The 21,078-nt window shown below is 40.9% G+C and overlaps 2 protein-coding genes across 2 annotated transcripts in view; both read left to right on the forward strand.

Annotated features, from left to right (window-relative positions):
• Positions 1–21,078, forward strand: part of LOC130406824 (GTPase IMAP family member 9-like) — a 175,915-nt gene that overhangs the window by 57,801 nt on the left and 97,036 nt on the right. The window lies entirely within an intron of this gene.
• Positions 4,126–7,284, forward strand: LOC130406823 (uncharacterized). Its single transcript, XM_056612478.1, has 4 exons — positions 4,126–4,459; positions 4,558–5,634; positions 5,745–5,913; positions 6,439–7,284. The coding sequence occupies exons 2-4, from the start codon at positions 5,067–5,069 to the stop codon at positions 6,569–6,571; spliced, it is 870 nt and encodes a 289-aa protein (XP_056468453.1). The 5' UTR covers positions 4,126–4,459; positions 4,558–5,066; the 3' UTR covers positions 6,572–7,284.

Genomic DNA, 21,078 nt, shown 5'->3' on the forward strand with positions numbered 1-21,078 from the left:
GGAGCTGCCGTAAATTGTGTTCACTGTAAAAAATGGTTGTAAAATTTACGTAAAAACTATGTAAAATCCCTACAGAAGAGTATAGTAAACCCAAAAATATATATTTTTCGTTTTAATCACAGTGAACTTTTGTAAACTATTAAACAAAATGTTTTTGTTATATTTACAATAACAATATGTGATTATAATCAAATGTATTTGTTAAAACTACAAATATTGGTCACAAAAACAGCGAAATACTGTAATACTCTTAACAAAACAATTATGTTAATTTGACATGCAAATATTGTAGAAACGTTTTAGCCAGTTGATTTAAAAATACAAAACATATATGTAATCATATATACAAGTCTATGCTGTACTTTTAACATGATCTTGATGAAACTATGCAAATTGAGATAGGCCTAATAAAAATTCTCACTGTGAAAAAAATGTCATTGTGAACCTCGAGGTTGCCTATCTATTTATAGGATATATAAAAATATACAATTATAATTCCAATGTTTTTTTTTTATCATGGCTATTTGTAGCCAATCTGGTGCTGAGCTTCATGATGCAGGTTTTATATTGGTGATATTGAGATTTGGTGAGTGAGATTGGTGAGCCAGATAAAAACATCCATGAATATTGGGTCATTTACGGAGGAACTGCACCTGTTTTTTATCGCAAGTTTGATAAATGAGCACTGAGTCCGCCTAACTTTGAATTTAAAAGTGTGCAGCTCGTCTCTGATTGGATAATGACGTTAGGGCGGGAGGAGAAGCACGAGCTCCTCGTTCACGGCTTCAGCTGACGTCACCAACGAGCCAGTAGTAGCGCCGCCGCGTCTGCAGAGTGGAGAACGCATCAGAAATCTTCGGACTACCGGACTACTTTGTACTACTTTCATAAAACTTATTTTGGACAAATCTACGATTGGAAGATCCGTGGCTATTCAATCGATCCGTGGCTATTGCAACAAAGTTTGCAAGGTAAGCTTAAAATGTCGGCTACTTCTCCTACTTTTTGCTGAAAGCAAATGGTGTAAGCTAGCACCAGTTGATATTGAGCAGGCGCTAGCAACAGTTGATATGTAGCAGGCTAAAGACCAATCAATTGATGACTATAAAAATGATCACCTGCGTCTTTTGTAGAAAGATATTGGTTACATTAAGAGGCTATGTACTACATTGCAGAGTGCATAGGAATGAGCCTCGTTGTCTTTTCAAATGTGTTGGCGCCAACTGTAGTCAAACATTTACCACTTATGCAGCTTTCAAGGGGCATTTTTATCGCGTGCACAATGCACCTGAACCGCAAGCCACTCCTAGAGCTGTTGTTGCAGATTTAAAATGCGCAGTTTCATTATGTGCCCGCCATTTTCACACAGTGAAAGAGCTAGTGTATCACTTAAATGATCATATTGGAGAGGGCAGGTCTGTGTCATGTCCAGTAAGTGGTTGTAAGCAGATGTTTACAAAAAAGTCATCATTTACTTCTCACATGTGTAGGAAGCATAAAGCATGCTCCCCTGATGGTATTGATGACATGTACAGGGAAACTCGCCCTCAGCCCCCAAATTGCATTGCCAGTACAGATGATTCAGAAAACACACATGATGCTATGCCAACAGCCAGTGCTGCCAGTGATATGCCAGAGATTGATAGTCATTCTTATCTCAGAAACATGTGTCTATTTTACCTTAAACTGCAAGGACAGCTGCTTGTACCTGCCTCTACTATACAGACTATTGTAGAGGAAATGCAAAATGTGCATGACTTAGGTCAAGCCTACACAATATATAAAGTAAGTTCTTTATTAAAAAATGATATGAGTCTATCAGATGAAGCAGTCACTAAAATTTGTGACTGCATTAAAGAGTCAGATTTGATCTCTTCCTGTCATCAGGGACAATTAAGAACAACATACACCAGAAATCAGACATTCAAAAAAATGTTTAAATACACGGAACCCCGAAAAGTGGCATTGGGAATTGATGAAAACATGACACAAAAATGTGCATACTACATACCAGTTGCAGAAACTCTGAAGAGCTTTCTACAGTCAGATTTATGGAGGAATACACAGGCACAACAGTTTGGTGATCCTGATGTAGAGGTTTTTACCGATTTATATGATGGACAAAATTTCAAATGCCACCAGTTCTTTAATGAAAACCCTGAAAGCCTCAAACTGATTTTGTACCAAGATTCATTTGAAGTGGTGAATCCCCTGGGTTCTGGTAAAAAAGACGCACAAAGTGCTTGCAGTCTATCTTTCATTAGCAAATTTACCCATCCATTTGCGTTCCAATACTGATAATGTTTTTGGTCTTGTTATGTGTTGAGAATGACTTTAAGCGTTTTGGAATAGCCAAAGTTTTCTCAGAGTTGTTGGCAGATCTGAAATCCTTGGAGACGGATGGAATAAATGTAGATGGGGAAACAGTAAAAGCGGGTCTTTACTGCATTGCTGGGGATAACTTGGGTTCTCATTGTGTAGGTGGGCTTACAGAAAACTTCAGCACCTCTCAATATTTTTGCAGATACTGTGAAATCACAAGAACTGAGTTTCATGCTGATCCGAATGCCTGTGGTCCTCCACGCACCCCAGAGACGTATGACACGGCTGTGGAGGGTCTCCAGGCTGAAGACATCCAATGTGTCAGAGGAATAAAGGCAAACTCTGTCTTTAATACCCTTGAGTCTTTTCACGTCTCCCAGCCTGGTCTCCCTCCTTGTTTAGGTCATGACCTCTTTGAAGGAGTCTTGTCATATGATCTAGCACTGTAGCTGAAGAACATTATAAAAAAGAAAAAATGGTTCACATACTCCCTCTTAAACAGGCGCATCCAGCAGTTTAAGTATAAAGGATCTGAAGCGCTCACAAAGCCATGTGCTGTCAAACCTGACGGAGCAAAGTTATCAGGGCAAGCCGTTCAAAACTGGAACCTTTTGAGATTGCTACCAGTTTTGATTGGTGACAAAGTTCAAAACCATCAGGATGAAGTATGGCAGTTAGCTCTCCAGTTAAAAGACATTGCAGATCTTATTTGTGCTCAGAAAATTTCCTTGTCGCAGATAGCATATGTTGACATTTTGATCCAAGAATATTTGGAGATGAGAAAGCTGTTGTTTCCTGAAATTCAACTAAAACCCAAGCACCACTATTTGCGCCATTATTCAGCACTGTTGTTGAAATTTGGTCCATTGATGAGGTTATGGACCCTTAGGTTTGAAAGTAAACACAGTTATTTCAAAAGATGTGCCAGACACTTGAACAATTTCAAAAACATTTGTCAAACTTTGTCAGAGCGTCATCAGATGTATCAGGCATATCTTTTAGCTGGGCAAGAATGCGTGACACTACTGCAAGTGAAGGAGAGCTGTGCGTTTTATCCCAACCTCTACAGTGACACTATCAAACATGCAGTCAGGGAGTTAGCCTTTTCAGAAAACGATACCAAAGTTACCACAGACATTCAGTATAAGGGCACTGCATATAAAAAAGGACAGTTTCTTGTGTACAGAAATGATGAGTATATGGACTTTGGTGAACTTCTACTCATCTTGATTCAAAATGACACATCTGTGTATATTTTGATGGATATCCACAAAGGCACCTTCCTCTCAGAATACCATTTGTATTCTGTGACAAAGGACAGTCTTGGGTTACAGTGTATCAACATTGATGACCTGCCCGATTTCTATCCTTTGGTATCCTACATTCTGGATGGATACCAAGTCATTCCACTAAAACACAGTATTGTGGAAAAATAAAGTCCAATTAAAGCGGACTTACTTCTCATTGTAAATAGTTTGACATTAATATAAGTGTTGGCTGATGCATGTCCTTGCTCTGTTAAAGGTTCACTAAGCAGAATAGTCAGTTTAGCTAACTTCCTGTCACTGACTGCAGTTAGCAGTCCCCTCCCTCGTCCCTACGTCACCACATTAATGCACTGCGGTCTTCAAGCAGCGAGTTATCTAGCATAATTTCAGATCCATAAGTGTGATAAAACATAATAAAAACCATCAATACAGGCATTGGGATCCCCGAAAAGTTGATTTGCCGATTACATGCAGAGCGAGTGACTGAGAGATCGGCTTTATGAAACGTGCACACTATATAAATGATCACTGTATTAATAAAGAGCGGTTTAACACTTATATTAGCATCAATAAATAGCTTACTTCACCTTTAAGTGTATAAACTGTATATAATCTTTTCTGTTCTGTTTGAAGGTGGCATTTGTTCTTCAGTGCAAATATGTGTGACGCAGAGCGAACCTTCCTAGATGTCGCCATCACTGAATTCCTACCAGAACTTCCAGCAGTAATCAAAACCATCCTGGAAGAGCACTTGCAGTCCCTTGGTGTGGAGATGGCTGATGATCTACGCTTCGTAACGGAGGCTGATTTGATGACAGCGTTAAGACCTGTACAAGCCAGAAAGCTTCTTTCTGCTTGGAAACGGAAATGTAAGTAAAACCACAACACCACAACTAATCAAAAACAAAAACAGACATTTTGTAATATTGTACAGTGTGTCATGATATTATTTTTTGGTAATTTACAGACCAGACTCCCGAGAACAGCTCACCATCATCTGAGGCAGCCTCATCTACCCAATTGCTGTCATATCTCTCAGTTTCACCCGGAAGTTCATCGTCAACCTCCAACAGCAGCCGAGTACTTGAAAAACAGTGGGACGACAACTTTGAAATTCCATGGAGTAAGTTTCCTGAGGAAGTGATGCATTATCTTGAGAGGGGAAAAAGGCCAGGCCCAAAACGGAGGAGGCAAATGGTCCGGATTGTTGTGACTGAGATGATGGAAAAATGCCCTCATGTAGGCAAAAAGCATTCAACCGACGTTGCAAAAAAAATGGTCGCAAAATATCCACATTCTCTGCAAGATGTAATAGAGGGCGATATTGTTGGAGCAGGCTACCTTTCCCTTGTCAAACAGTTGCAAAATAGAATTGAAAATGCGAGGCGCACATAAACACCGAAAATAAGAAAAAGAAAACATCAGACTGATGACTCAGTCGACACAGACGAGATCCCATTGGAAGAGAGAGCAGCAATGCAGGACACGTATGGATGCATTAAATGGAATGTAGAATTTCTGCCCCGTGAAGAAACTCCAGAGAGCCAGCAGCAAAAGATGGAAAAACTCAAGGTGATGTTCCAACACTCTGATGCCAATCCAGAGGAGGTAAAATGTTTAATGAAGTCCACTTTTTACACACAGAGACAACATGTCAACCTGGGAAAAAGTATCAAAAGCCTCAGAGAGGAGTGGCCATTTTGCTTTGATGAACTCGGCATGTCAGTTCACTTCAAGGAACTGACTGGGATTAACCTCAAAGAGACATTCACACAAAATTTGGATTTGAAGGGAAAAAGGCTTCTCGACTACATGGCCACAGTTTGTGTCAGCAAGAGCAAGTTTCTTCAGACTTATGCAAGGCTTCAGAGAATGCGGGGACAGCAGAGTGGCTGTTCAGATGACGTGAAAGAGATGCTCCTGCTTCTGCTCAGCTACTTTGATGAGAAGGAGGAGTCCATGTTCTTCCATGTAGAAGATACATGTCTGGCAGAAGAAGTCCAACTGGAACAAGTGCCTCTGACACCCACTGTCATTGTCTGTGGTAAGTCTGTTTCATATCTCTTTTTTTTAATTACACTGTTTATAAATTATAAATGTTGTCATGTGAGTGCAGTGCTTGTTAATAAAACCTGTTAAATAATTTGTTCATAGGACAGTCCTGCTATTCCTCAACAAGGTACATGCTGAGTCTGGATCGGAACCTCGTCAACACAAACATCTCCTCCTTCATTTCTGCATTGTGCCTCATGTTCGGGAGCTACTACATTTTCAACATCCATTATCCATCTGAGCTGGCTTCAACTCTGGAGTTCCTTCAAAGGTGAGTAATCATGGCTTACTAATTTCTCAGACCTGAGACTGTGGGACCTGGAGTCTGGCTCAGAGGTTCCCGTCTTAAAGGAGAATGCCGGCCATTTGTAATCAATAGCCCTGTTGATTTGAGGCTACAAGTGCTGCAGTAGGAAAAATAACGTGAACATTTGGCTCAATATTTACCGAGTATCAGAACGACAGCTAAAGCAAACCTATTGGGCCAAGCTCCATTAAGATTTACTTTTGGTTTGCTTGCCCCCATAGGTTTGCTTTAGCTGCCGTTCTGATACTCTGTCAATATTATGCCAAATGTTCTCGATATTTTTTCCTACTGACAGCACTCGGTAACAGGGCTATGGGTTAAAAACGGCACGCATTCTCCTTTTTAATCCAGACTTTAACTAACTGGGTCTGCCTCGGCCTTGGCTCTATAGGTGTGGCCTGAGTCTTGGTCTTGGTTCTTCTTGTACTTCTTTTTTTAAATGATCAATTAAAATGCTTAATATGCTTTTATATGCTTTTTTTTTTACAGGTGTTTCTTCTCGATAAACCCAGAAAAAGGAACCAAAGTAGAGAGTAAGAACAACAAGCGTCGTCTCAACCTGAACCCTCGAGTCCTCACCCTGATACAGGATCTCTCCGATCACGAGTGGCGTCAAGCCTAAATATGGACTCTATGTGGACTCTTGACTGTTTGTTTGAGAAGAGGTACTTTTAGTTTTCGCTTTGTTAATCCAAAATGTGTATTATGGTAATTAAGGCACACTGTAACTTTTCCTGGTAGAGGGTCCGCCACATGCTTTTTTCATAGTGTTATTGCTTTGTAGTTATGTTCCAGGTTGTTGTTTTTTACGGTGAAGAACTGTCTTACTGCTGTGTTTCTAGATGGCTTGTTTAGGTTTGTTTCCTTACAGGTGGTTTCCCCCCGATGTGTTCTATGTCCCACGGGCACGGACGTGGTGACATCCTATACAGCAGGGTGCATATTGTATGGGGACGATTCCGAAACATAAATATATTATGTAGCTATCTCAAGTTAATACACACACACACACACACACACACACACACACACACACTCCCAGTGTGTTAGTCGGGACACTTCCAGTGCTATAAGGCACTGATCATTTTCGGCACATTAGGCCACGTTTTAGAGGGATTTAAGCCTAAATGTGGACTCTGTTTGTTTGAGAAGAGGTACTGTTAGGTTTCGCTTTGTTAAATCCACAATTTTTATTATTGTTATTAAGGCAAAATATGTCATTTCTGTTTTAAAGTCTTGCAATATGTACAGGTGCACTATGTAATTTTTATCTGACACCTGCTTGTTTCCATTTTGTATATGTTGGAAAAAAAAATCATCCAATTGTTTATTGCCGATGGCTGGTAAATAAATTTCCCAAAAGGGATATTTTCCTCTCTTGTCTTTTCTCAAAATTTAATTTTGCATGTTTTGCAGTAGGAGTATTGGTAATAATTTTACAGGTGTAAAAGTAAATTTTACATTATAACTTGATTATTAAAACATAAAAATACAGCATATTATAAATAGATTTTATGTATAATATACAGAACAGCACCATTTAAAATACAAAGTTTTACTGCTGTTCTACCAGTTAAATTTTTTTTTTTGTATGATATTTCCCTGTTAAATTGACCATTTATTTATGCATAAGCAAATATTGCATGTAAAAAATACAGGAAATATTATTTTTATATACAACACTGTAATGCAAAATTAACAAAACATTTTTGTAGAATAAACAGTTTTTTAATGTGATTCAGCCGTGATTTATTTCACCGTAAATCAATTTACATATTTCGTTGGTTAAGTTATCTACTGTGCTGCTGTATTTTTTACAGGAATTCTCTGGTAACCACAGCTGCCAGCGATTCCCTGTAAAAAATACGATTTTTTTTTTACAGTGGTTTTTGTCGTAAACTAGGGTCCGATGGTTAAAAAATAGACCGATATTCCAAGATATCCTTAAAAGGCAGCTTGGATGTTTTTATTTTCTGCAGTTTAGACATCTTCTATAACCTATTTTTGAAAGCAAAACACCAAGCTCATTGATTTAACGAGGCAGGGTTATTTGAAACAATTTATTAAATAAATATTTGTGAGAGGTCATTCCTTCTCCTGAGTTTGCTTCCTATTTATGTCTAGTGTACAACCCTACTGGCCACAAGCATCACGTAGCCATCCAACCTGCAAACCTGAGAATCAGGCCTCTTTAATAATGACCAAACGTTATGAGAGAAATACACATTAACTTTTGTCTCAAAAGCGGCGTGGTGCCGGCTCCTTTTGACCTTTTGACCCCTGACTTCTGGGGGAATAGCTGCATCAATTCATTCGTCAATCAGAAGCATGTAAATATCTTCCCGGTGGCATAAGAGGGCGAACAAGGTGTCCTTTAACATCTACGCTTCCAGGCAATTGCAACGGTGCCACACATGAGCATATTCGAACATGTTTAATGGTAGTAATTAGCTGTCGAAATTGGAGGCCTTAATCAATAATGAGCAGCTATTGATTTGCTTCCCGATGGAAATTTGTGACAAATTACATGTTATTTATCTACACGTTGAGCTGAGTTCAATGACACCGAGCATGACACTCTAGCAAATGGTAACATGTATTTAACATGGTACACCTAGGTCTAGGACATGATCTCGGTGTAGCAAGAGGGCGAGCTTGATCTCATTGGACTCAGCTTAACGTATAGATGCTAAATAACATGTAATTTGTCAAAAATCTCCATCGGGAAGCAAATAGCTGGTCATTATTGATAAAGGCCTCCAAAATCGACAGCTAATTACTGCCCTGAAACATATTCAAAGATGAGCATGTGTGTCACTGTTGCAATCGCCTCGAAACGTAGATGTCAAAGGACACCTTGTTTGCCCCGTTACGCCACCGGGAAGATATTTTCATACTTCTAATGGATTGATTCATGTTTTAAGGTTCTCGGAGTGAGACTTTAAGATGCTGCAGCCAACACAGTCTCACTCCGAGAACGTCAAATACCGACTGTTGGCAAAGGCCCTTTAGCGTCGGTGACTGACGGGAAAGGTACCCTTTTTATTCGCTCGGTGACGGTAAAGGTACCCTTCGGCGTCTTCTGCATACGGAATGGGGGGTGCCTCACTACGTCTCTAATAGACGATGTGAGCATCTTTCCTATTGGATAGTTTTTTAGGATATTCTTCTGTGAAAATGGCGGACATACTTTTTATCCTGGGTGGAAAATATGATATTTTAGAATAGTTACACCATTAAAAGTGTTTATGTAAACATTTTTAGCGAGAAATGTGCATTTTACTTTCATAATCGTCGTTCGGCGAATGTGAAGGATGTTTGGTTTGATAGATATGACGAAGAATATTTCATCGGGCGATAATGGCCGGCGTACAGGCATCCCGGGCTCACGAAAATAGGTGACACTGTCACGTTATTTAATCTATTGAAACGTGATCAGGTACACGTATTTTCTAAATGTTCGTGTCAAAAAGCACATTTTTCAAACTCATGCATATCAATTGGAAGTATTTGTCGTGATTTGTCACTAAGCACGACTTCCATCTAAGGTTCTGTCCGGGAGCTTTCTCCCAGCTAACAAGGGACGTCCTGGGGACGTTCGGGGACGTCCCTGTTTGGTCCCCTATAGGTTATACCGTGACGTTATCTTAGGACGTCCTTAGGACGTTGTTTAGACGTTATTTAAGTTCCTAAAATGTCACAATTAGTAATTTAATTTTAAACTTTCAGGGGACGTTCCAGGAACGTCCCTAGTTGGTTATGATATGACATTATTTTAAAAACTTTCGGGGGACATTCGGGACGTTCCAGCAACGTCCCTGGTTGGTTATGAAAATGACATTAAATTAAAAACTTTCGGGGGACATTCAGGACGTTCCAGCAACGTCCCTGTTTGGTTATGAAATTACATTATATTAAAAACTTTCGGGTGACATTCGGGACGTTCCAGCAACGTCCCTGGTTGGTTATGAAATTACATTACGTTAGAAGTTTTGAGGGACTCTCGGACGTTCCAGAAACTTCCCTGGCTGCTCGTGACATCTGACATGACGTCTCGTGGACCTGCCTGGTTACTTGGTTGGGTCCCTATCAACGCTCGTGAACCCTGTTGTAGAGTGAGACGTCGAGAGAGAGAGACAGCAATTTTTTGATCCCGCATCCAGCTAGTAAAAGTACCGTTTTATAATCATTTTCTTAAGTTTTAGTATTGATAGTTTAGTTATTTAGTTGTTATTGTGTTATGTTATAGTGTAGTTTAGTGTATAGTGTTATTAGTATAGTGTATAGTGTTATAGTTGAATAGTTTAGATTAGTTTTTTGTGAAGGTGGGAAGGACAGACACCCGAAGGACATCATTTGAGGTAAATACATTTTAATACAAACTTACGTTCTACCTGTATCTATGTATTTGTATGTTTATCTAACGTGAAAATGCCATAGCTATTAATATCGATATTAATAACTGTACAACTAGCTCAAACTGAAGAGAAGTCGGCTAAATTGAGATGTCGCGACATACGCGTATAAACAATGTTATCGATAGCACTAAGTAGGAATATGCCTACACGCCAGTTGTGTTGCCCCATTAAGGATATATAAAATACAAAAACAGCTGAATTGGCTACTTTTGGACAGGTGAAGACTACTGCTGTAGTCTAGTAGCTCAAAAGCTAGTTACTTTTTGACAAGAGCCACAAGACGTTAAGCGAGAAAAGCATCAGAATGACAGTTGGCTGCCTTTGCCATTTGACGTTGTCCTGGTTACGGACTCAGACGCGCATGCTCTCTTAAAAAAGAAAAGCGGCACTTTTGCTACGTCGAACAAAATGTAGAGTGGAGAGCCGAGTGGAGCGCCAGTCGTGTTGCTCCTATGTAATGCTGCCTGTAATAAAGATGTAATGGCATTTTTGTGATGAAAAGAGCAGTGATATAAGTAAGGAATAATCACTGAGAGGCCGGGCAATAAACAGTTTGATATGCCCGGCTCGCGGACGGCTTACTGCCCGAGACGAAGTCGAGGGCGGTAACCTTAATAATGTAGCTTAATAATATAGCTGATAATATATTGCTCTGTTGTCTAACTGTAGCTAATTGTTGCAGGTATTGATTCCGGACGACCTGGTGGAGGACGAGGAGGAGGAGGAGGGGGAGGACGAAGTGGAGGAATAGGAGGAGGAGGGAGAGGAGTCAATCCAGGCTTTAACCCATAAATAAAGAATTTGTTTATATTTTAAACAGTGTTTTTTCTTCTATAAGCATATACATAATAAGTTACATACACAATACAGCCTGTTATACTGTAAGTAGATTTATTTTAAATAAAGAAGTTAAATAACATTGTTGAGTGAACACATTTAGTTTAGTTTTTCACTATTGGCTACATTTTACTAGTTAATATGCATAGATACTTTGTATACAGAAAAATATCCATTAAATGCATGTGACAAGGTTGAGAAATTGATCCTGCATTTTGGTATATGAAGGTCCAAAGCATGACCTGCTACCAAAATCTGGGGATGTCCCCTGAACGTCCCCTAAATGTTGTGAGGACGTTACATAGACGTCCCGGGGACGTTTGTTTGCGACGTCCCCGGGACCTTTAGGGAACCATACAAAAGGACGTCATGGGGACGTACCGGGGACGTTCCGGGGACGTTTGTTTGCGACGTCCCCGGGACCTTTAGGGAACCCTACAAAAAGACGTTGTGGGGACGTTCCCTTGCGACGTCCTTATAACTTTCGGGGACGTTCAGGGGACGTCCTAGGGACGTCATTTTGTTAGCTGGGCTCCCTATTGTCCCTTAAGGAGCTCCGTACAGAACATTTATTGTTAAAAATTGTCTGTGATAACTAAGAATATGACAGCTTTTCCAGTCTCACCAATATGCGCACAGATCGCACGGTTTGACACTTTCAAGATGCGTGCAGTAGCCTACATACGCCAAATGACCATTTCGTGTGCATACGATACGCAAAACCCAGCATTAACTACTGTGGAGGGCGGATACGTCCATTTCGCGTGCATATGTGCATATGATACGAAAAACCCAGCATTAACTGAATGGGAGATGCAATATTTTAGGACAGATTCACCATTTAACGTGTTTCTAATGACATTTCTAGCGAGAAATGTACTTTTCCCTTGAATAATCCTCAGTCAGTGAATGTGTATGATCTTTATTAATCTTTATTATCTGAATGGGAAATGCAGCTCACGTGTTTCCTGCTTTTGTGTTATTAAACCGTTACTTTATGTAACTTTTAATGATATCATCTTGTTAGAAACACGTACGTTTTCGTGAACACTGGATTACGTCGCATTTCAACATAAAATAGCGTGTTATACACACACACACACACACACACACACACACACACACACACACACACACACACACACACACACACACACACACACACACACACACACACTGCATTTCGCTGCCAAATAAATAAATACTAAGGCAGAATAAAGAATCAATTAATTCATTATCATTCAACTTCAACATGCGTTATTACAGTATAGTGGTGGAGGGATGACGTGTGTTGGCCAACCCGGAAGTGAGCGTCGCCCTGGGTTCCCTTGACAAAAAGCCAACGGGTTTTTCCATTAGATTTTGGATTATTGCAGAAAAATTAGCATCTTTGAAGCACCTCCTCAAAAACTGAAAATAAATAAAAAATAACTGTGCTCCAAAGAAAGAAATGTAAACCAATGCATTCCGAATGGGAGTGTTTCTCCGATTTTTCCATGCTACACAGAACGAAATGTAAACCCATGCAAATAAAGAGTTCATGGTCATAATCATTTAAATATCATTAATCTCCTGAGGGTGGTATTCTATTTTTTTTCAACGGGGCTGAATCCAGTCACTTGACCGTCATGGTTGCTATGGTGGTTGCTATCCACCAGCCCCTCTAACGCCCCGTGCCCACTACCTCCGTCAGTTGTCCGTTGCCCATTGACTTTGAATGGGGACGGACGCGCAATGCATTGTGGATCCGTCCGTTCAGTTGGAGCGTTCGCCACCGTCAGAAAGTTGAAAAATGTTCAACTTTTTCGGCAGCGACGGTTCCGTCATCCAATCAGATCGCGTATGCAAATTTAAGCACTGTGACGCGACTCGGGCTCTGACGATACTGGAAAGCGGGAAAGCGGGTCATCTTGCCTCGCAACAAACAGGAAGAAGCGGGAAGAACCCGGCGAAGCGATTTGATTGGCTGACGGATGCCTCTGCAAAGACTACTCCCCCATCCGTCAGCCACGCCTTCCCACGTCCGTTGACTGACGGTGCAGTGGGCACGAGGCGTAATCCTTACGTGGCTCTAAAAACCACGCGGCAAATGAGCTGCCGTAATTTGTGTTGTTGTTGTCGTAAACTAGTGTCCGATGGTTAAAAAATAGACGGATATTCCAAGGTATCCTTAAAAGGCAGCTTGGATGTTTTTATTTTCTGCAGTTTAGACTTCTTCTATAACCTATTTTTGAAAGCAAAACACCAAGCTCATTGATTTAACGAGGCAGGGTTATTTGAAACAATTTATTAAATAAATATTTATGAGAGGTCATTCCTTCTCCTGAGTTTTCTTCCTATTTATGTCTAGTGTACAACCCTACTGTCCACAAGCATCACCCCCCCCCTCCCCATATGGATTTGGAGAATTGTTGCCACGTCCCAGTGGTGGAGGTATCATATATATGAAAGAGGGCATTCAATTATACTACAGTGATCAATTAGGAGGCCGAAGCCCTAAAGGAAGTGATGCAATAGGTGACTGGGTCGACGACATTTAAGTAAGCTTTACTTTGAGGTCTCTTATATATCAAAGGGGGTCTCAAAGGACGCATACGCTTCAACCTGTGGCTCCGGTCCTACAGGAAATGACTCTCAGCCCCTCAGATGTGTTACCTGCAAGACCTAATGGTTCAGAATGTGGTGGAAAAACAGTTTTTGAGATAGGAAGGTCCTACCGCCCTGAAATTTGAATACCTTATTCTAAGGCCTAACTGGGATCCCCGCACCGAAACTTGGCCCGGTCGGACCCCGAGGGCCGGAATGGGGGGCCCTTCCTGCCCTAAACTTGGCCCAGTCGGACCTTGAGTGCCGGAAGGGGGGGCCTGGACTTTCATAATCCTCGCTTGGTGACTGTAAAGGATGTTTGGTCGGATGTTATGACGAAGAATCATAATGTGAATGTGAATATTCTATAAATGTCTTGATATCATCTTTCGTCTCAACACTTCTGCTGCAGCCGCTTAAAGTCTCACTCCGAGAACCTTAAAATATGAATCAATTCATTAGAAGTATGAAAATATCTTCCCGGTTACGTAACGGGGCAAACAAGGTGTCCTTTGACATCTACGTTTCGAGGCGATTGCAACAGTGCCACACATGATCATATTTGAATATGTTTCGGGGTAGTAATTAGCTGTCGATTTTGGAGGCCTTTATCAATAATGACCAGCTATAGATTTGCTTCCCGATGGAGATTTTTGACAAATTACATGTTATTTAGCATCTACACGTTAAGCTGAGTCCAATGAGATCAAGCTCGCCCTCTTGCTACACCGAGATCATGTCCTAGACCTAGGTGTACCATGTAAAATACATGTTACCATTTTCTAGAGTGTCATGCTTGGTGTCATTGGACTCAACTCAACGTGTAGAGGCTAAATAACATGTCATTTGTCACAAATTTCTATCGGGAAGCAAATCAATAGCTGCTCATTATTGATTAAGGCCTCCAATTTCGACAGCTAATTACTACCATTAAACATGTTCGAATATGCTCATGTGTGGCACCGTTGCAATCGCCTGGAAGCGTAGATGTTGAAGGACACCTTGTTCTCCCTCTTTACATGCTTTTGATTGACTAATGAATTGATTCAGCTATTCCCCCAGAAGTCTGGGGTCAAAAGGTCAAAAGGAGCCGGCACCACGCCGCTTATGAGTCAAAAGTTAATGTGTATTTCTCTCATACATTTTGTCATTATTAAAGAGAGGCCTGATTCTCAGATATGCAGGTTGGATGGCTACGGTGTAGGTCTGGGAATAACTTCAGGCCAAAATCTTGCAAGCGAGCCGCTGGGTGCAGGTGCAACGAGATGGAGCACTTGCTGAGTCATTTCCTGTAGGACCGGAGCCACAGGTTGAAGCGTATGCGTCCTTTGAGACCCCCTTTGATATATAAGAGACCTCAAAGTAAAGCTTACTTAAATGTCGTCGACCCAGTCACCTATTGCATCACTTCCTTTAGGGCTTCGGCCTCCTAATTGATCACTGTAGTATAATTGAATGCCCTCTTTCATATATATGATACCTCCACCACTGGGACGTGGCAACAATTCTCCAAATCCATATGGGGAGGGGGGGGGTGATGCTTGTGGACAGTAGGGTTGTACACTAGACATAAATAGGAAGAAAACTCAGGAGAAGGAATGACCTCTCATAAATATTTATTTAATAAATTGTTTCAAATAACCCTGCCTCGTTAAATCAATGAGCTTGGTGTTTTGCTTTCAAAAATAGGTTATAGAAGAAGTCTAAACTGCAGAAAATAAAAACATCCAAGCTGCCTTTTAAGGATACCTTGGAATATCCGTCTATTTTTTAACCATCGGACACTAGTTTACGACAACAACAACACAAATTACGGCAGCTCATTTGCCGCGTGGTTTTTAGAGCCACGTAAGGATTAGAGGGGCTGGTGGATAGCAACCACCATAGCAACCATGACGGTCAAGTGACTGGATTCAGCCCCGTTGAAAAAAAATAGAATACCACCCTCAGGAGATTAATGATTTAAATGATTATGACCATGAACTCTTTATTTGCATGGGTTTACATTTCGTTCTGTGTAGCATGGAAAAATCGGAGAAACACTCCCATTCGGAATGCATTGGTTTACATTTCTTTCTTTGGAGCACAGTTATTTTTATTTATTTTCAGTTTTTGAGGAGGTGCTTCAAAGATGCTAATTTTTCTGCAATAATCCAAAATCAAATGGAAAAACCCGTTGGCTTTTTGTCAAGGGAACCCAGGGCGACGCTCACTTCCGGGTTGGCCAACACACGTCATCCCTCCACCACTATACTGTAATAACGCATGTTGAAGTTGAATGATAATGAATTAATTGATTCTTTATTCTGCCTTAGTATTTATTTATTTGGCAGCGAAATGCAGTGTGTGTGTGTGTGTGTGTGTGTGTGTGTGTGTGTGTGTGTGTGTGTGTGTGTGTGTGTGTGTGTGTGTGTGTGTGTGTGTGTGTGTGTGTGTGTGTGTGTGTGTGTGTGTATAACACGCTATTTTATGTTGAAATGCGACGTAATCCAGTGTTCACGAAAACGTACGTGTTTCTAACAAGATGATATCATTAAAAGTTACATAAAGTAACGGTTTAATAACACAAAAGCAGGAAACACGTGAGCTGCATTTCCCATTCAGATAATAAAGATTAATAAAGATCATACACATTCACTGACTGAGGATTATTCAAGGGAAAAGTACATTTCTCGCTAGAAATGTCATTAGAAACACGTTAAATGGTGAATCTGTCCTAAAATATTGCATCTCCCATTCAGTTAATGCTGGGTTTTTCGTATCATATGCACATATGCACGCGAAATGGACGTATCCGCCCTCCACAGTAGTTAATGCTGGGTTTTGCGTATCGTATGCACACGAAATGGTCATTTGGCGTATGTAGGCTACTGCACGCATCTTGAAAGTGTCAAACCGTGCGATCTGTGCGCATATTGGTGAGACTGGAAAAGCTGTCATATTCTTAGTTATCACAGACAATTTTTAACAATAAATGTTCTGTACGGAGCTCCTTAAGGGACAATAGGGAGCCCAGCTAACAAAATGACGTCCCTAGGACGTCCCCTGAACGTCCCCGAAAGTTATAAGGACGTCGCAAGGGAACGTCCCCACAACGTCTTTTTGTAGGGTTCCCTAAAGGTCCCGGGGACGTCGCAAACAAACGTCCCCGGAACGTCCCCGGTACGTCCCCATGACGTCCTTTTGTATGGTTCCCTAAAGGTCCCGGGGACGTCGCAAACAAACGTCCCCGGGACGTCTATGTAACGTCCTCACAACATTTAGGGGACGTTCAGGGGACATCCCCAGATTTTGGTAGCAGGTCATGCTTTGGACCTTCATATACCAAAATGCAGGATCAATTTCTCAACCTTGTCACATGCATTTAATGGATATTTTTCTGTATACAAAGTATCTATGCATATTAACTAGTAAAATGTAGCCAATAGTGAAAAACTAAACTAAATGTGTTCACTCAACAATGTTATTTAACTTCTTTATTTAAAATAAATCTACTTACAGTATAACAGGCTGTATTGTGTATGTAACTTATTATGTATATGCTTATAGAAGAAAAAACACTGTTTAAAATATAAACAAATTCTTTATTTATGGGTTAAAGCCTGGATTGACTCCTCTCCCTCCTCCTCCTATTCCTCCACTTCGTCCTCCCCCTCCTCCTCCTCCTCGTCCTCCACCAGGTCGTCCGGAATCAATACCTGCAACAATTAGCTACAGTTAGACAACAGAGCAATATATTATCAGCTATATTATTAAGCTACATTATTAAGGTTACCGCCCTCGACTTCGTCTCGGGCAGTAAGCCGTCCGCGAGCCGGGCATATCAAACTGTTTATTGCCCGGCCTCTCAGTGATTATTCCTTACTTATATCACTGCTCTTTTCATCACAAAAATGCCATTACATCTTTATTACAGGCAGCATTACATAGGAGCAACACGACTGGCGCTCCACTCCCCCCCCCGTCCCGTCCCGTCCCCCCGTTCGGTGCGGGGATCCCAGTTAGGCCTTAGAATAAGGTATTCAAATTTCAGGGCGGTAGGACCTTCCTATCTCAAAAACTGTTTTTCCACCACATTCTGAACCATTAGGTCTTGCAGGTAACACATCTGAGGGGCTGAGAGTCATTTCCTGTAGGACCGGAGCCACAGGTTGAAGCGTATGCGTCCTTTGAGACCCCCTTTGATATATAAGAGACCTCAAAGTAAAGCTTACTTAAATGTCGTCGACCCAGTCACCTATTGCATCACTTCCTTTAGGGCTTCGGCCTCCTAATTGATCACTGTAGTATAATTGAATGCCCTCTTTCATATATATGATACCTCCACCACTGGGACGTGGCAACAATTCTCCAAATCCATATGGGGAGGGGGGGGGTGATGCTTGTGGACAGTAGGGTTGTACACTAGACATAAATAGGAAGAAAACTCAGGAGAAGGAATGACCTCTCATAAATATTTATTTAATAAATTGTTTCAAATAACCCTGCCTCGTTAAATCAATGAGCTTGGTGTTTTGCTTTCAAAAATAGGTTATAGAAGAAGTCTAAACTGCAGAAAATAAAAACATCCAAGCTGCCTTTTAAGGATACCTTGGAATATCCGTCTATTTTTTAACCATCGGACACTAGTTTACGACAACAACAACACAAATTACGGCAGCTCATTTGCCGCGTGGTTTTTAGAGCCACGTAAGGATTAGAGGGGCTGGTGGATAGCAACCACCATAGCAACCATGACGGTCAAGTGACTGGATTCAGCCCCGTTGAAAAAAAATAGAATACCACCCTCAGGAGATTAATGATTTAAATGATTATGACCATGAACTCTTTATTTGCATGGGTTTACATTTCGTTCTGTGTAGCATGGAAAAATCGGAGAAACACTCCCATTCGGAATGCATTGGTTTACATTTCTTTCTTTGGAGCACAGTTATTTTTATTTATTTTCAGTTTTTGAGGAGGTGCTTCAAAGATGCTAATTTTTCTGCAATAATCCAAAATCAAATGGAAAAACCCGTTGGCTTTTTGTCAAGGGAACCCAGGGCGACGCTCACTTCCGGGTTGGCCAACACACGTCATCCCTCCACCACTATACTGTAATAACGCATGTTGAAGTTGAATGATAATGAATTAATTGATTCTTTATTCTGCCTTAGTATTTATTTATTTGGCAGCGAAATGCAGTGTGTGTGTGTGTGTGTGTGTGTGTGTGTGTGTGTGTGTGTGTGTGTGTGTGTGTGTGTGTGTGTGTGTGTGTGTGTGTGTGTGTGTGTGTGTGTGTGTGTGTGTGTGTATAACACGCTATTTTATGTTGAAATGCGACGTAATCCAGTGTTCACGAAAACGTACGTGTTTCTAACAAGATGATATCATTAAAAGTTACATAAAGTAACGGTTTAATAACACAAAAGCAGGAAACACGTGAGCTGCATTTCCCATTCAGATAATAAAGATTAATAAAGATCATACACATTCACTGACTGAGGATTATTCAAGGGAAAAGTACATTTCTCGCTAGAAATGTCATTAGAAACACGTTAAATGGTGAATCTGTCCTAAAATATTGCATCTCCCATTCAGTTAATGCTGGGTTTTTCGTATCATATGCACATATGCACGCGAAATGGACGTATCCGCCCTCCACAGTAGTTAATGCTGGGTTTTGCGTATCGTATGCACACGAAATGGTCATTTGGCGTATGTAGGCTACTGCACGCATCTTGAAAGTGTCAAACCGTGCGATCTGTGCGCATATTGGTGAGACTGGAAAAGCTGTCATATTCTTAGTTATCACAGACAATTTTTAACAATAAATGTTCTGTACGGAGCTCCTTAAGGGACAATAGGGAGCCCAGCTAACAAAATGACGTCCCTAGGACGTCCCCTGAACGTCCCCGAAAGTTATAAGGACGTCGCAAGGGAACGTCCCCACAACGTCTTTTTGTAGGGTTCCCTAAAGGTCCCGGGGACGTCGCAAACAAACGTCCCCGGAACGTCCCCGGTACGTCCCCATGACGTCCTTTTGTATGGTTCCCTAAAGGTCCCGGGGACGTCGCAAACAAACGTCCCCGGGACGTCTATGTAACGTCCTCACAACATTTAGGGGACGTTCAGGGGACATCCCCAGATTTTGGTAGCAGGTCATGCTTTGGACCTTCATATACCAAAATGCAGGATCAATTTCTCAACCTTGTCACATGCATTTAATGGATATTTTTCTGTATACAAAGTATCTATGCATATTAACTAGTAAAATGTAGCCAATAGTGAAAAACTAAACTAAATGTGTTCACTCAACAATGTTATTTAACTTCTTTATTTAAAATAAATCTACTTACAGTATAACAGGCTGTATTGTGTATGTAACTTATTATGTATATGCTTATAGAAGAAAAAACACTGTTTAAAATATAAACAAATTCTTTATTTATGGGTTAAAGCCTGGATTGACTCCTCTCCCTCCTCCTCCTATTCCTCCACTTCGTCCTCCCCCTCCTCCTCCTCCTCGTCCTCCACCAGGTCGTCCGGAATCAATACCTGCAACAATTAGCTACAGTTAGACAACAGAGCAATATATTATCAGCTATATTATTAAGCTACATTATTAAGGTTACCGCCCTCGACTTCGTCTCGGGCAGTAAGCCGTCCGCGAGCCGGGCATATCAAACTGTTTATTGCCCGGCCTCTCAGTGATTATTCCTTACTTATATCACTGCTCTTTTCATCACAAAAATGCCATTACATCTTTATTACAGGCAGCATTACATAGGAGCAACACGACTGGCGCTCCACTCGGCTCTCCACTCTACATTTTGTTCGACGTAGCAAAAGTGCCGCTTTTCTTTTTTAAGAGAGCATGCGCGTCTGAGTCCGTAACCAGGACAACGTCAAATGGCAAAGGCAGCCAACTGTCATTCTGATGCTTTTCTCGCTTAACGTCTTGTGGCTCTTGTCAAAAAGTAACTAGCTTTTGAGCTACTAGACTACAGCAGTAGTCTTCACCTGTCCAAAAGTAGCCAATTCAGCTGTTTTTGTATTTTATATATCCTTAATGGGGCAACACAACTGGCGTGTAGGCATATTCCTACTTAGTGCTATCGATAACATTGTTTATACGCGTATGTCGCGACATCTCAATTTAGCCGACTTCTCTTCAGTTTGAGCTAGTTGTACAGTTATTAATATCGATATTAATAGCTATGGCATTTTCACGTTAGATAAACATACAAATACATAGATACAGGTAGAACGTAAGTTTGTATTAAAATGTATTTACCTCAAATGATGT

The sequence above is a fragment of the Gadus chalcogrammus genome, chromosome 17 (genome assembly GCF_026213295.1).
Source record: "Gadus chalcogrammus isolate NIFS_2021 chromosome 17, NIFS_Gcha_1.0, whole genome shotgun sequence".
In the NCBI taxonomy this organism is placed as follows: Eukaryota; Metazoa; Chordata; class Actinopteri; order Gadiformes; family Gadidae; genus Gadus; species Gadus chalcogrammus.

Excerpts from the sequence above, each read along its gene's own strand:
- LOC130406823 (XM_056612478.1), top strand. The coding sequence starts at position 5,067 with ATGCAGGACACGTATGGATGCATTAAATGGAATGTAGAATTTCTGCCC. Across the intron at positions 5,635-5,744 it reads ACCCACTGTCATTGTCTGTG|GACAGTCCTGCTATTCCTCA; the intron begins GTAAGTCTGTTT and ends ATTTGTTCATAG. Across the intron at positions 5,914-6,438 it reads ACTCTGGAGTTCCTTCAAAG|GTGTTTCTTCTCGATAAACC; the intron begins GTGAGTAATCAT and ends TTTTTTTTACAG.